Genomic DNA, 17,203 nt, shown 5'->3' with positions numbered 1-17,203 from the left:
TCAGGAGGTATTATGAGAGGAAGACAGCCATGTACAAGCCAGGAGAGAGGCCCAGAGAAGGTTGTTTGATATGGTGACTGGCCCTAGTCAGTTAATATGTCATCCATTACAAGGCAACTTCAAATCACAACAAGAAGCTCCTGCTACACACCTGCTAGACTGGTGAGAACCCACAGGCTGAAAGTTTGTTTCAAATACTTATAAAAGTTTGTTTCAAATATTCAAAGTTTGTCTCAAATAAAGTTTGTTTCCAATAGTTAATACTGGTGTTGTATGAATCATTCGTTCACAGATGGTTATTCCCATGGGAGAAAAAGGAATTATAGCCTTACCATACCTGGAATAAGTTTCAAGAACTGATAATGTGAAGTACAAGAAGGCAGATCTGTTAGAAAGCAACATGGGAAATGTGCTTTGTGATATATGTGTTAGAAAAAGATGTCTCAGGACAAAACATGAAAACACCATGGCTTGCTGCTTGGACTACTTAAAAATTAAGATAGATATATCAGAAGATACACACACACAGAGAGAGAGAGAACAAGAAAAGAGCAAGACATCTATGAGATAGAAAACCGGCAAAATATCAGGGACTCAAATATATAAAGAAACTGATAGATTTATAAGATTAAAGGCAAACCATCCAAAAGAAAACTAGGCAAGAAGTGTGGATAAGCAATAGCATCAAAAGGAAATATATAAACATCCAAGCATGGAAATGAGCTCGGGGTTACTCGGAATCAGGGAAGTGAAAATTCAAGCCACAAGCTGCGGCCGCTAGAATCTGGGTCAAACTCAAATCCTGAGTCAAACAAGACCTGGGCTGTGGAGCTGAGGAGCAGGAGAGCGGCTCACTCAGTGTGGTGAGAAAGGCTGGGCTGAGGAGGGGAAGGGCTGCAGGTAGGGGCGTGTGTGCCTGGAAACCCCGGAGAAACTTCTGCAAATGGGCCAACAACATGGTTTGCAAGACTGAGGCATGGGCTATGTACGGCCCAGACATCCATGACTTGTAGAAGGGGTGAGAGACTTCAATGGGACTCCAAAAAAGCAGACAGCAAAGAAAGTCAACCCTGCTGTGTATGCTATTTAGTGAACTGCCTTTTCTTTTTCAGATAACTCTTGTATTTATGTATTGTGGATAGAGATGGAAAGTAGTTGAGAGGGAGGGGAGAGATTCGTGATGGAGGGAGGGAAAGAAAGACATGCATCCCTGCTTCACCACTCATGAAGCTTCCCCCCTCTACAAGTGGGGACCAGGGGCTTGAACCTGGGTCCTTGTGCACTGTAATGTTTGCACTAAACCAGAGGCACCACTGCCCCGTCTCCATTAAACTGTCTACATGTGATTAAGGAACTAGGGGAACACTGAGCACAGAATGCAGGCTCCCAGCCTGAGCATGGGCCTAGGACACTGGGCTCTCTGGGCAATGACACAGGTCTAATGACCCTTGTCTAAGGAGGGGGTTGTAGACATTTGCCCTATGACAGTGTAGTTGGGCAAAAATACTGGATACACTCTTTTACACCCAGAAATAATTTGCAATGACCAATCTCAGTACATAGAAACGAAGGCATGGTTATTAGGAATAAAACGGTGCCGTCTTACCAGGATAAGAATGGTTCTGTTTACTGGAAGAAATTTCTGAAAGCGTGTCCATGGAGTCTGACACTCTGAGAATAAAACAAGTACAGAAACCTCATTAGAACTGGTTGGTCTTGAGAGTTGAGACTGACTGTTAGCAGAGACTTTTCCATCAATAAGTTACTTCACTCATTCATCAAACATTTATTGAGCATATATTTATTATGAGCCAAAGATAAACTTTACTCTAACACTGGAGACAGGCCACAAATCAAACAGAAGAGGTACTTGTTTTTTAAAGATAAAAAAAGAAAAAAATACTAAAGTAAATTTACTTAAAAGAACCTGACTTTTTTCTTTAGAACCTTATCTTCTAAGATAGAACTAACACATATGAAAATAAAGTGATTTCATATTAAATTCAACAAATGTTGGTAATCATATGGTAATCACAACCATCACTAATTCCTAAGCTGAAAACAGAGATAACAGCTGTGTGTGTGTGTGTGTGTGTGTGTGTGTGTGTGTGTGTGTGTGTGTGTGTGTGTTTTCTGATAGAATTGTACAATGAAAGCAATCTCACATCTTTTATTTTACATTTCACTCTAAGCACAACCAGAAAGATCACATTCCAGACAGGTCAGCTCTTAGATGTTGAGATGCAGATTAGCCCTTATTAAAAAGGCTAGTCTTTGCAATCTAGTCTTCAATCTACTGGTTACTGACCTAAGCCAGCAGGGCCTCTCTCTTGTGTATCCATCCCTTCCTCCAGCACCTTCTGCTGAGATCCAGGACCCCTGGGTCCTTGTGGCATTAGCAGTTCCACACTGCAATGCACATGTGTGATTTCTGCATGCTGCCCACCAGGCCGCAGTTAGTGAGAGAGGGACAATTAACACAGAGAATGAAGACCCAGGTTTGAGCCCCGACCCCCTCACCTGCAGGAGATCTGCTTCAGGAGCTGTGAAACAGGTCTTCAGGTGTCTATCTTTCTCTCCCTCTATCTCGCTGCCCTCTCTCAATTTCTCTCTGTCCTTTCTAATTTAAAAAAAAAGTCAGAAAAAAAAAGAACAGTGGCTTCTTAGTGCTGCACTGAGCCCCAGCAATAACCCTGGTGGCAATTTAAAAAAATTAAATATATATACTGGTTGGTTTACATGCCAATAGGTGAGAAAGATTAAGTAATTAATTAAGTAAAAAGTTAAGGGATAGCAGGTAGGTCTGAAAAGCCATCCCAGCAGAGGAAAGAACATGTGAAAAGATTTTGGGACAAGAGGCATATTTATTCAAATGAAGGGGAGGCAGCTCTAGTCTGGGGTGGAGGGAACAGAACCAGGTCAGGACAGACAGGTGGCTGCATTATTAACACTGTCCCCAAGCAGTTCCGAGTTAAAAATTCTTCCCTCTGGAGATCAGTGGCATGTTTTAAGAGCCTCAAAGTGGGTCTAAATTAGAAACTCCTCAGAATCAGGGACCATGTCTGTTTTATTTGCTGGTGGAATGCCTAGCACAGCACAAAGTGCTAAAAGACACTTAATAGTATTTGATGCTGATGAATGAGACAATCAGAAGATGACAGGAAGACAGCTGGATCCAGTGAGGCTCAGGGGGGTGGGGGTGAGCCCTGCTTTTTTTGGGGGGGGCTGCTTTTAAATGAATCACCTTAAAGAAGATGAAATAGAATACCAGGAAAAACAAAATCGGAAACGTCCTCTCGACAACCAAGGCAAGGAAAAGACAGAACCATGAGGGAGAGAGTGGCTTCAGGCAATTAAAAAAATTTTTTTTTAATTAAAAAAAGAAGCTGGGAAAAGCAAAGCTGCTAGTGTACAATAAGACTTAGGAAGCAGCTGTGATCAGAGTTCACATTGTGCCCAAATACATGGTCTGTGTGATCCTGAGCAGGAAGAAAGCCCCCCACCCCCACCCACCATGAGAAGAGCAGACTTAGAAGGGGCGGAAGCCTGTCCAGAGCTACAGAAGCCAGGAGCCAGCCAGGGCGCCAGCCTGGGCTGCACTAGCTGACTGACTTGGGCTCTTACTTTGTCCTTCTGTACCCTGCGGCTACAGACAGACTATGACCCACATAGTCAACGACTGCCACCTCTCCAGATTCAAAGGAGGTCTCAAAACTTTACATAAGGCTCAACCTGACGCTGTTGACTGGCTACGGAAGAAGGGCAAATGCTAGAAGAAGAAAACTTTGTCCTTAAAAACTTTTCTTCACCAACAAAACAAGGGTGGCCATACCGTCTCTATCCTGCTGGACCTGCATGGGGATGACTGAATTCTGCATGGAAAGCATCCTGCACAGAGTCTGTCATGTACTTAACGCTCAATAAATGTTTGAGAGTTATCTGCCAGCTTACCTGATCAATTCTTTACTGACATCAAATGAAACGGCAGGTAATTTGAAGATACTTTATAAACTATATATGTTCAAAGCTTACTGTCACAAATCATATCATAGTGAGTAAATCACAGAAGGAAATTGATACAGAAATCCTATGTCATTGTTCAATATGAAAAATAAAGTGGGGGGTGGGCAGTGGCACACTGGGTTAAGTGCACACAGTACTAAGCTCAAGGGCCTGTACTAGGATCCTGGTTCAAGCCTCTGGCTCCTCAAGCAGTTAAGCATGTACGCAGGTGTCTATCTTTCTCGCCCCCTCTACTCTCAATTTCTCTCTATTCTATCCAATAAAAATGGAGGGAGTGGCCACCAGGGCCAGTGGATTCGTAGTGTGGGCACCAAGCCCCAGAGATAATCCTGGAGGCAAAAAAAAAGACGGGAGAAACTAACATATATATATAGAGAAGAAACTTAGTCTGACAGAACTTAGCCAGAGTCTAGATGGAAGGAAACTAGATAAGGCCCCCAAGGTTGTGATAAATTGAAGGGGAAAGAACAAAAATACTCCTAGGCTGGGACTATAGATTTGTTCTCATGAATGTGATCACACCATATGTATGATTTTTATGTAAAGATCCACAGCCCAGTGGGCAGGTAGTCGTTGAGTGTACGTATTACAGTGTGCAAGGGCCCAGGTTCAAATCCCCAGTCCCCACCTTGGGGGGGCTGCTTCACAAGCAATGAAGCAACCCTATAGAGTGTCTATCTTATCCTTCCCTCTCGATTTCTGTCTCTCTCCAAAACACATGAAATAAAGATGTATATCGCAGCCACTGAAAAGTTGCCAGACCAACTTCTTTCAGCACAGCTATCATTTTATATAAGGTATGTGGAATTTTTTTGTTATTGTTATTATTGTAAATGGAATTTCAAGAGGTTTTGTTTTGGGAGCCAGGCAGTGGCACACCCAGTGAGGCACACATAGTACCATGCAAAAAGACCCACACAAGGACCAGGGTTCGAGCCCCCACCTCCCACCTGCAGCGGGGAAGCTTCACAAGTGGTGAAGCAGGTCTGCAGGTCCCTATATTTCTCTCACCCTCTCTATCTCCTCCTCCCTTCTCAATTTCTCTCTGTCCTTTCAAATAAAATAGAAAAAAAAAAGGGGAGGGAGAGCAGTGGATTTATAGTGCCGGCACTGAGCCCCAGCAATAACCCTGGAGGCAAGAAAAAAAAGATTTTTTATGCTCAAGTTATCTTTTAGTATTTAATTGTTTATGCATTTATTTACAGAGAGAGACAGAAAGAGAGAGAGAGTTCAGAGCATCAGTTGAATGGATTCTGTCCCCAGAACATAACACAAGCAAAGCCCCACTTTCTACTACTCAACCCCACCCCCACCCCTTCCCACCCCAGACTGGCGCACAGCTTGTTCTCAACACCCCGGTGAACAGACACCTAAGTGTATACCATCGGGAGGAAACACACAGGGGGCATTATATAAGCCCTTGACGCTTTGCTCCCCTCACCCCCCCATTCCCCAAAGAAAATCTACTGCCTATCTATTTTTGAAAACTAAAGAAATCAGAGGAAAGAGCCATTTTGGTTCCATTAGGTTTAGAGGAGGATGAATGGGTGCCTGCTGGCAGGAAATTTAATGTAGTTAGGATGTGACTGAAGCAATCAGAGAGCATTTTCACTTTTGTTTGCATGACAGATTAAGCTTGCCGCTCTCAGTGTTCTGAGCAGCAAACGCCACTTCTAATAGCCTCCACAGACTCGTAGGGTTTGCAAATGAGGAATAAAGGAGGTTTTTAAAATTGCAAATCCTCAGCAAAGCAAATTTAGCTTTCTGCGAGCCCTCTCTCCACAGAAGGTGGCTGGTTAACCCCTTGGGAGAAGATGAGCTGGAGTCAGTGCATGTGTTTTTTATGACAAAATGAGGAACTGACTCATCTTATAGACCCAGGCAAATCACTCAGATGTTCCCAAGCATGGACACGAACCCCATCGACTCACCTTTGGACCCTGGATGGGGGAGCAAAAATTCCGTGTCTTGGGGAACAACTGAAATACTGTACACCTCCAACTGAGCCATCATTCTTGCCATGGGGTTTCTCAAGCTCTATGCCGTACCAAAATCCTAGAATGAGAAAGTGCAGTTTTAAAAGCATGAGCAGTTTCTCCAAAATGGTTATGCTACCATACAGACCCAAACTCTTTTTTTGTTAAGATTTTATTTATTTACTAATGAGAAAGAAAGATAGATATGTAGATAGAGAACCAGACATCACTCTGGTACATGTGCTGCTGGGGTGTGAACTCAGGACCACAAGCTCGAGAGTCCAACGCCTTATCCACTGCACCACCTCCTGGACCACCAAACCTAAACTCTGTACTCTTGGCAGTGGCAGTATATAAGCTGTGGGGTCTGGAAGGAAGGGGGCTCCAGTGTCATCTTTTTGAACATAAGAGAAAAATAATTTAAGAGTTAGTAGACTGCCACTGCCAAGAGTCCTCTCTGTGCAGGAGCAGAGCTGCACACACAGCTAGGTCCTAGTGAAGCTCAAAGAACAGCTCAGCCGGCTTCTGAAGGGGGCTGGCCAGGCTGGTGTGGATGCCAATTTATCTCTCTTTTTATTTATTAGTGATTCAATAATAGTCGACACAATTGTAAAATAACTGTAATTCCATACAGTTCCCACCACCAGAGTTCCATGCCCCATCCCCTCCATCAGAAACTTTCCTATCCTTTATCTCTCTAGGGGTATGGACCAAAATTCTTTATGAGGTGGAAGGTCTGGCTTCTATAATTGCTTCTCTGTTGGACATGGGCATTGGCAAGCTGGCCCAACCCCCAGCCTGTTTCTATCTTTCCTGAGTGGAATGGGGCTCTAGGGAGATAAAGTTCCAGGGCATATTGGTGAGGTCATCTGCCCTCTTTTTTTTTTTTTTCAGTTACCACCAGGATTATCTCTGAGGCTCTATGACTGCATAATGAATCCATTGCTCCTGGCAGCCATTTTTTCTCCTCCTCTTTTTATTTTTAATAACTATTTATTTATTTTGAATAGAGACAGAGAAATTGAGAGCAAAAAGGGAGATAGAAACACCTGGTGTGTGTGTGTGGGGGGGGGGGACAACAGGACATGAAATCTTTGATCCAGGAACCTGACTTGGGCCAGTGTCTTCTAGAACCCAGCTTCTTGTCTTGCTGATCCAGGGGGAACCTTAGATCTTTCACTGTGCTGACAGAATGTCACAGACTTTCTAAGAATCAGTGTGTCTACTTAGTGTTGCCCTAAATGCTACAATGCCACCATGTGTCAAGATCTCATATTGCTCCCGGAAACACACACAGGGTTTCTTTCCGAGGGCTTCCAGGTGGCATGGCAGCCACTGAAGATGCAGAGATCACCTGTCCCCTTGGCACCAGGACATCAAGTCTAGATTGCAACTAATATGTAAATTTGCAAACACATTTTTAAGATCCAGGGTATGCTAAGCATTTTCATCTTCCTTCCAAAGCCCCTTTGTTTGCTTTTCTCTCTGAGCCACTCTGGCAAAAGCTGTCAGCAGTTAACTCATTATCTACTCATTCTGATGATTACCTCAGCAAGACTCTAATCCTGACACTTGTGCCCCATGGAGTGGTTCATGCAGCAGTCATTGAGAGGGGACACTGCAGAGTGACAAGGAATCTTACCAGCAGGCGGCTGGAAACAGGATCAGCAAGAAAAATGTACTGAAAGCGGGCAGCCTGATACATTTTAGTTGCCCTTTTGCCTTTTTGTGCCACAGACACAGTGCCCAAGAACTGCTGGTCAAGAATTGTCCAGAGTGGCCGGGTAGTGGTGCACAAGGGTCCAGGTTCAAGCCCCCAGTCCCCACCTGCAGGGTGAAGCTTCACAAGCAGTGAAGCAGGGCTGCAGGTGTCTCTCTGTCTCTCTCCCTCTCTATCTCTCCCTCCCTTCTTAGTTTCTCTCTGTCCTATCCATAACCTTGGTGGCAATTAGAAAAAGAAAAAGACAAAAAAAAAAAAAAAGACTCTCCACAATTCAATTCTATTTGCACACAGGTGTTAGATGCGGTGCTCACATGGCATGCAATGCGTGTGCACAACACTTTTGTTGACATGGGTTGGACTAAAGGACAGACTCACCAGGTGCAAAGTTGGTTGTCCCGAAGAACCTGATGGTGCCGAGCCTCTGGCCAACCACCAGCACCCTCTCCCCAATGCTGGGCTCTCCCTCCCCGGGGGTGCTATTCGTGATAGATGCTGCTGAGGAATTCAAACCTGGGAGGTGGTGGGGGGGAGGGACAGGGCAGGAAAAGAAGAGAGAAAACAAATAGGGGGATGGTGAGAGAAAACAAAAGCATCTTTAAAAGCACATCAGGCAGAACATCTGTCTGCAGCTGACCCAGTGCAGTTAGTGGGCTGTCAACCCACCTCCAGTTCACCCCCCTGCCCCCACACACCCCAGCTGCTTCTCCTGAGAGTTCAGCTGTTGATGGGGTGCAGGTGAGGGTTCTGGGAAACTTGAGCAGCAGATGTCTGGTGAAGGAGTCCCTCCAGGGTGCTGGGGGCACCTTCCTCTGAAACAGAGGCTGGCTGGCTTTTTCCATCAAGGGCTGGGCAGTGACTGGCAAGGACTCAGTTCTGCTTGTGACAGTACCCAGACAGACATGGTGGCCCCCGCAGATTTAGACAGAGCTTGATTTGCCAGAGTAGGTGGCAGGCTGGGTGGGACCCAGGGTGGTGCAGTACTGCTCCCTGACCTGATGAGTGAGGTGCTGGAGAGGCAGTCGCCCACCCGGCTCAGGATGAACTGAACAGTGCACACCCAGATGTGATGGTAACGTGGGAGTGTGACAGCTGCCAACTCTCCCCCACCAGCCCAACTTAAACCACACCCAGAAGCAGCTCACAGGGTGCAGCAAGGGCCTCACCGTACACTGGGCCCAGGTTTAAATTCTGGTACCACATGGGAGGTACTTAGGGGAAGCTGGGGGGGGGACTGTGGTATCTCTCCTGCTGTCTCTATCTGAATGAAAAAGCAACCCAGAGTCGTGCAATCAAGTTGACTGCCTACTGCCCCTAAAAGGAATCACAGCCCCCCAGTCCTGAAATGTCTACCACTAGACCATTAGACCTCAATGTCATAGGGAAATGCTGTCTGGGGGCTGCCTCTCTGTCACTGACAGGAGATGGACCCTCTGCATCAGTCCAAAAACTGATCTGAACGAACTCCCCTGGGACAACCCAGAGAGCCCTGCACGGGGGCATGAGACAGAGAGTGCCAGTCAGCTCAGAGGGAGAGGAAGTGAGAGCATAGCCACACATGAGGGACAGAACCTGTGGAAACTAGGGGTAAAGCACTTGGCTAGAAAGTCATGAAGGGGGTTCAGGTCATGGTACACCAGGTTGAACGCACACATTACATGCCTAAGGATCCAGATCCAAACCTCTGTTCTCTACCTGCAGGCAGGGGACACTTCACTAATGGTGAAGCAGGTCTGCAGGTCTCTATCTTTCTCTCTCCCTCTATATGTCCCCCTCCCCTCTCAATTTCTCTCTGTCTTATCAGATAAAATAGAAAGGAAGAAATGGCTGCTGAAAGCAGTGGACTCCTAATGCCAGCACAAAGCCTCAGTGATAACCGTGGTAGCAACAAATTAAAGAGAGAGAGAGGAGAGGGGGGAGGGAAGGAATGAATGAACTAACTTGTGCTGGACCACTCAAAGCAATGGAGTCATCACGAGGGCACAAAGCCCCATTGATAACCCTGAGGACACAATAATGGGGAGGAGGAGAAGGATTAGAAAATCGTGTTTCTCAGCTTCTAAAGCACTGCCCAGACTTCTGTCACAGAGAAGACACACTGGAAAGAATTAGGACACAGAGCTCACAGGCGCAGTGAGAAGCTAGATGCTGTGCCACCTGGGCAGGAGCAGAGATGCCATGTTCCTGCATGTGGACCAGAGCCCCAGCATCAGGCCCTCTCCTGCCTCTCACTCCTCAATCCCACCCCTTTGCTCACCGGCTGCCTGCATCCTTCTCCTAACCCCTCTTCTGTCCACTCTACATCCTCAACGCCAGTTTGAGCCCACAAGGAAATGTCGCCCATCTGATGGGAAGCTGGATAATCCATGGGAAGTGGCTTCAAGAAGCATCTCTCGGGCTCCAAGCCACTCTTCCTCTCTCAAAGCTCCTGTCGCTGCCCTCTGCCCTTTTTTGCCTTCCTGCTCTGATGGATGACTCTCCTCCTCTCCCTTACTGTGATTTAAGTCTGCACCCCCTTCAAGTACAGGAAAGGGGCAAGTGAAGCCTACAGGCACATGCCAACTCTAAAGCCAAGTAAATAAATGTCCGACACCTGATTCAAATGCAGGAAACCTTCAGATGTGGCTGAGAAGGGAGACACACCAGCCACTGTAGGGCTGGTCCTCTTCACTCCTCTACTCGCAGTGCCAGAAAGAAAGTGCTGGAATGGGACAGGGGCTGGGGGAAGCTATGGCAGAATAAATACTCCAGGGAAAGGATTTCTGCCCCCACTGCCAGGCTATCCAATGTCTAGATTTACTATGTCAGTGCTAATGTTGAGTCTTTGTGTGTTCATCCCCATAACACTGTTGTTTACTTATTTATATACTTGCTTACTGCAGAGCCAGGACTCACCCCATGCATATCTGATTTCACCACTCTTGGGATGCTTTTTCATTCAAAGTAAGACATAGAAAGATAGAGAAAGAGGAGGGGGAGAAGGTGCAAGAAGAAGAGGTGGAGGAGGAGAAGGGGGGAGAGAAAAAGAAGAAAACTAGAGTTTCCTCCGGCATGAGGGCACCTCCCACATGATGCCCAACCTGAGCCTGGGCTGTGTATCTGGTGAGGCATGTACCCTAGCTGCTGAACTATCTCCCCAGCCTTAAGAAAGTCTTTTACAGAGAAAAAGAATCCTAGTGGGAACATTTTTCTGTCATGAAGTACTGGTTCAGCAGATGTATCAAAAGCACTAGGGGGAAAGAATTTCATCTTTACTATAAGGTTCTTTAGAAACAATTTGTGGTGAAATGAGTCCATTTCCATTCTGGGCAGGTTCACTATAGAGGTAGGTAAGAGACTTTGGTAAATTCACAGTGTGCTGATGTGTTCTGTATATTCTCCCACATAACTGACACCACGGGGGGGGGGGGGGCTGAATGGGATCTGAAGCAGCTGGGGTAAGAGCCAAATGGGGACAGGCTCCTACCACCCACCTTTGGGGAATGTGATGTTTCTAAACAAACAGAGAAAGCGTGCCTCAGAATATGGCAGTGGCCCAGAGGTGAGTGGAAAACAATTTGAAAAAACACTACACAAGACATGGAAATAAAATTCAGATGGGACAGTGCTTCAGTGAGGATGGAGTGAGGTCCTAGGAGGAGCAGTAGAACGCCGAGGCCTCACACTAGCCGCCCTCAGCACCAGCAGCCCAGTGTAGCCACCAAGTCAGTGTGCACAGCTGTGGGCTGGCCTGTCCTGACTGACCACCCAGGTCTGGAACATGCAAGGTGAGGAGGGGGCTCAGAGCCTGCAGTGTGAGGGGCAGGGGGGTGGCTGGAGGCACATGGCAGGAGGTGCAAGTAGGTGGGCCGGAGGTCAGAGCTGACCTAAGGGGTGGAGATCTCAGCCACATGAGGGCGAGAGATCCCTGCAGACTTCTGGGGCAGTGACGAGAGCAGGGGGCAGGTAAGGGGAAGAGTGTGAGAAGTTCAATTGACGGATGTAAGGGGGTCCTTCTACACATTTAAAAAGAGCAAATCTACTTACAAACAAACCAAGATAACAAACACCAAGAAAGCCTGGTTGAAAAAGCCATAGATACCAGCACTGGCTCTAGACGACACGGAAGGGCTTTTGCTCATCGTCTTCTTGGTTTTGCCACTTGTGGTTGGCTGTTTCTTGGGTTGGCTCTGTTTGTGCTCCAGGGAGGACGTAGAGGAGGAGCTGCTGGAGGATCCGAGCAGGGTGGCTAGAGACGGTGCAGGGAGGGGAAAAGAATCAAGCCATCTCAATGCCCACCCCCTAACGCTCTGCCTGCCTTCCTCAACTGCGGACCCTCCACGAAGCACTGAGTGCCTGACCTCATGCAAACACAGCATCAGCCTCAGGCAAACACATCCCTCAGCCTCAGCCACTACCGTCTCACTTTCGGTGAGATGGCCAGAACGCTACCATCTGTGTTCCGGGCGAAGGTGGGGCCGGCTGGAAGACTTCTGCGTGTCAAGGTGTGCCCTGCTCACCTGGTGATTTGTGAAGGGCAACTTGAAACACTTTGGCCAAGCCTTTCAATCTGTCTTTCAACGTGACCCAGGAAGGGTGAGTCACCGGAAAGTTTAGACACAAAGAGCCATGCATGGACTTTCTCAGGAGCCCCTTGAGGGAACTTCAAGGGTAAATTTTACTGGAGTGGGTCTTCCCTTACAGAAATTAAAACTTTGACCCCCATGTAGGTCATATCACTATACTATTATAGAAGCTTCACCAGGAGATTAAATTTGGAGAACAGAAGTGATGCCACATTACCATCTTTCTCAGTCACAGCTTTCAATTCTGTGCCAGGCGGCAGCACAAGTGTAGACTCGGAGGCACTGGTTTTTTTCAATGTCATTAACCCTAGGACAGAAACAGAACACTTGCAGCAAGAGACAATTTGCTTTTATGCTGAGCATAAAAAATATGTATCCAAATGGAAGGCCCAGGCACCCCTGATGTTCTGAATCTTATTCACATCTGGAAACAAGTTAGATAGAAAAGTCACCGAAGACAAAGGCCAAGGTGTCACTATTTAAAGGAGAAAGCACCAGGGAGACAGCATAGTGGTTCCGAGTTCAATCCTCAGCACCGCCATGAGTAAGCCAGAGCAGCACTCTGAAGGAAAGAGAGAGAGGGTGGAGGAGAGGAAAAAAAAAAGAGAGAGGCAGGGGGAGGAAGAGAGTGATGATGAGGAGATAGGGAGAGAGAAGGACTCATGACCAGCCTATCAGAAAACCCCAACAATATTCCCCAAACTCCATAGAATCTTTTATGCCTATGTAACAGCCTGCCAAGGAATTCCGAAAACAGAAATCATTTGGTAGGGGAGTGTGCTGCCCCTGGGCTGGTTCTCCCTCCCAATATAAATCATTTGGAAGACAGTCACCCAAAAGGCCTTCAGTGCTGGGGAGAACAGACCTTCAGAACAATACCTCTGCCCTGAGGAAGGTCTTATAAACAGCTGGCAAGACCCCACTACAGAACCCTAGGAACTTAGAACCCTGGTCTCTCTGGTCTTAGACAAAAGTGGTCCTCCTGGTAGAGGTGTGTGTGTGTGTGTGTGTGTGTGTGTGTGTGTGTGTGTGTGTGTGTGTTTGCAGGGAGTTAGTATGTGCGTACCTAGCTACTCATTGCTCTATGGAAACATGCAAGGGTTGCCTAGGGACTGGGGCAGGGACAGGGGAAGCAGAAACAAAGGTGAAGAAAGCAGTCAGAAGAAGAGAAAGGATGGGAGCCTCTCCATTGCCTATCTAGTAGGGGGCTCCCTACTCTGCTCCTCAGCCCACAATTAGAGCAAGCTCTCCCTGAGCTTGCTTCTCCAGCTAGGGTGTCCTTACTGAACCTCACAAAACGGGTACAAAATATCTATAAAGAAAATTATAGAGGGGTAGACAGCATAATGTTTATGCAAAGAGACTCTCATGCCTGAGACTCTTAATTCCCAGGCTCAATCCCCTCCCCCCCCCCACAGCCATAAGTTAAGCAGTATTATGGTGAAAAAAAAAGTTTGAATATATTTATATATATGATATGATTTGATTGGTATAGTTTTGCAGGACTGAATTAGAGAAGGAGAGATCGAAGCTCATAACAAAAGACTGAATAATGTAAAAACATCAGTTCTTTCCACATTGATTTAAAGTTTAATTGCAATACTGATTAAAACTTCAACAGGTATTTTTTAAATTTAACAACTTAATCTAAAATTTATGGTGAAGTGTGACTTATAAAGGCCAAAGTGAGGGGTTTTTTTGCTGGGGCTCGGTGCCTGCACCATGAATTCACTGCTCCTGGAGGCTATTTTTTTCCCTTTTGTTGCCCTTGTCGTTTTATCTTTGTTGTGGTTGTTATTGCTGTTGTTGATGTTGTCATTGTTGGATAGGACAGAGAGAAATGGAGAGAGGAGGGGAACACAGAGAGGGGGAGAGAAAGGTAGACACCTGCAGACCTGCTTCACCGCCTGTGAAGCGACTCCCCTGCAGGTGGAGAGCCCGGATCCTTGCTCAGGTTCTTGAACTTGGCTAAAGTGAGATCTTTCCTCTAATGGGTATGAAGGCTCATTTGTTTAAAACTCTAGGAAGCATGAAGTGCAACGGTGCCACAGACATGGTTAGACAGCCCCACGGAAAGTGGAAAGTGGAAAGCCAAACCCTTGGACAAAGTCTTTTTCTTCAGTTACTGATGACTATCAAGCATTTGCTGAGTGTCTGCATTGCAGTGATGACAAAAAGTACAAGATACCCTCACAGTCTTCTTAAAGCTTAAATTTTTCACTGAGAGAATAAAAGGTCTGCACAAATAAATAAATCAGAGGACAGAAACCCAAAATAAATAACAGCTGGGTGGTGATGACAAAAATGTTACAAAGTTCAAGAGGCTGCAGTGGCCTGGGAGCACCGGGCAAGTCTTCACAGAGAAACAGAATCTAAATAGGCAGACAGGTAAGCAACCTCTTCATCCAAGATGGTGGCACAGGGCATCCTTTGATTCTCCCTCACAAGTGCAACTAACAGCTACTCAAGAACAAAACACTGAGGTTGAAGCACCTCAAAGACAGCACAGGCTGCATTAGAAGGTACAATGGTGATTTTAACATCTGAGTTACAGGCAAAGGGGTTAGTGGAGAGAGGCAAGGTGAGAGCAGAGATCTGGGGCCATCAGAAAAGGCAGGACTGCCATCCCATTGGAAGACCTTGAAGAGGCGAGAACAGAAATGCCATGATTGAAGTCAAGGACGCGGAGAAGGAAGAGGAAAAGGGGAGGGACATTTGGATGTAGTAATATGGCAGTGTGTGACTTGGAGGGGAAGAGGGAACAAAGCCTGGAAAGAAAAGGGGGTAATTGTGTACAAATGTAGGCAGATAGTTGTAAAGAGGATAGTCAACCCATGTCTGCAACCTTGGGACAACTGTTGTGGCTTGCAGGGGAAGGACTGGGGATTCAGAACTCTGTAGCTGGGAACGATGTGTAATTATACCCCTGCTGACATGTAATTTTGTAAATCAACATTAAATCACTAAAAATAATAATAATAATATAGTCAAAAGACCCAGGTCCTGGTACTTGGTCCAGGTTAGGTTCATGGCAAAATGGCAGAACTGAGGTACCCCACAGGGACCAGGACTACCAGCAAGGAGGACAACCAAGAAAATTCATCTTAATTAGGACCAGCAAGATAGCTCATCGGGGAGGGGTCTGCTTTGTCATGCACACAGTCCAGGTTCAACCCTGGGGGAGACCTCACTGGGGGAAACTTCAATTGATGGTGTCATTCCCTTTCTGCCTCTGTCTCTTTCTGAAAAAGTCATCCCAGAGCAGTGAGGTTTCAGCAGACAAAAATATAATAATTAAAGTAAAACTTTCTTTAAAGAAAGTCTCTTAATTACAACTCATCACACACACATACACACACACACACACACACACGCACGCACGCACGCACGCACCTTATGTGGACTCTCAGCCAGTAGACAGTTAAGTCTCAGATCTGTGACTCCAAAGTGGAGCCCCAACTATGGGGTTGTGCAAAAGAACCCCCAGCAGCACATTCAAGACACTGACTGGTCTTTCCACACTCTTCCACTCCCCACTAACACAGCAGCTGCTCACCCACCATCCCTGGGTTGCCTGAGGCCCTGAGAGTAGCCACTACTAAATAATAAATAAGTCCATAATACCAGTCACAGGAAAATAAAGAGACAGTTAACTACTAAGATGCCTACCCAGATTTTAAATGAATAGAAAGAGACCAATAACAAAGGGAAGGCTTGACATGTAGACAGAGTAACATACCAGCAGGCGAACTACGACTTCAAAGGGAGATGGTATGGTGAAGAGAACGACAATTCTCCAAAAGCCAAACATAAGACACTGAAGATCTTGACCTAGCAGAACTCATAATAGCTGCCATGAAGAAACTTAGATGACTCAGAAAAGCACATCATGAGCAGAAGTAAGTTGAAAGCATAAGTAAGAAGTTTAGATTCAGGATGCGGAAAACTCAGTGAGATTCATAAGCACTATAAAGTTTTGTGAATAGAAGGGCTCTAATGGAGAAGTGAATCCGTGGGCTCAAGGAGAGAAACCTAGAAATGATCTAAGGAGAGACAGACAGACAGACAGACAGAGAGAAGTACAACATTCAAAATATGAGAGAACACGATAAGAGCGATCCAACACAATTACAAAAGGCAACAGAAGGATGATGGATATTTTGCATAAAGTAAAGTGCATTGAGGAGGGAACAGAGGACCTATTTAAAAAGAAATCGCAGCTGAGAACTTCCTGAATCTGGGAAAGAAAATCAGTGTGTGAGCCCGTGAAGCCAACAAAATGCCTAGCCATATAAATGTAGAGAGATTTATACCCAGACATTTATTAGTGAAGCATCAAAATTTTAAGACAAGGAAATAATATTAAAGTATCAAGGAATGGAAGCATATTTCATCTGAAGGTATTTTCATCTGGTTCTCAACAGTGCTCTCAGTGGAAGCTTTATAGGCAAAGAAAGTAGAATTGACATATTCAGAATATTCAAAGGTAGAAATTACCAGCCAATAACTCTCTATTCCAGAAAACTCTCTTTCAGATATGAGGAAGAAATAAAGACTTCCCCAGACAAACAAAAGCTAAAGCTCACCAACACTGAACTCCAACTACTGGAAATGTCAAAAGGGGTTTTTCTACTTAAATAAAAAAGAAAGTTCACAAAATATTGGACAAGGTGATAAATATATATAATAATAGACAAAAGATAAAATGGTACCTTAAATGTAAACGGGCTAGATTATCAATCACAAGGCACAGACTAATAGGATAGATTTAAAAAATAAAGCCTAACTGCATGCTATCTATAGGATACTCACTTAAGCTATAAAAAGCAGGGGGCCTAGAAGTAGCACGGTGGGTTAAGCACACATGGTGCAAAGTGCAAGGATTGGATCAGGATCCTGGTTCAAGCCCTGGCTCCCTA

General features: G+C 45.7%; 1 protein-coding gene across 6 annotated transcripts in view; it reads right to left on the bottom strand.

Annotated features, from left to right (window-relative positions):
- Positions 1-17,203, bottom strand: part of CLIP4 (CAP-Gly domain containing linker protein family member 4) — a 112,171-nt gene that overhangs the window by 16,533 nt on the left and 78,435 nt on the right. For all 6 annotated transcript variants that reach the window (XM_060186813.1, XM_060186811.1, XM_060186814.1 and 3 more), the window contains 5 exons: positions 12,502-12,591; positions 11,801-11,947; positions 8,098-8,232; positions 5,955-6,078; positions 1,607-1,671 (listed from right to left, as the gene is read on the bottom strand). In XM_060186813.1, the coding sequence (XP_060042796.1) occupies positions 1,607-1,671; positions 5,955-6,078; positions 8,098-8,232; positions 11,801-11,947; positions 12,502-12,591 (561 nt within the window). The remainder of the gene's footprint in view (positions 1-1,606; positions 1,672-5,954; positions 6,079-8,097; positions 8,233-11,800; positions 11,948-12,501; positions 12,592-17,203) is intronic.

Source organism: Erinaceus europaeus, chromosome 3 (genome assembly GCF_950295315.1).
Source record: "Erinaceus europaeus chromosome 3, mEriEur2.1, whole genome shotgun sequence".
NCBI lineage: Eukaryota > Metazoa > Chordata > Mammalia > Eulipotyphla > Erinaceidae > Erinaceus > Erinaceus europaeus.
Note: the sequence above shows the minus strand (reverse complement) of the source record. Positions and strands in the feature narration are given on the sequence as shown.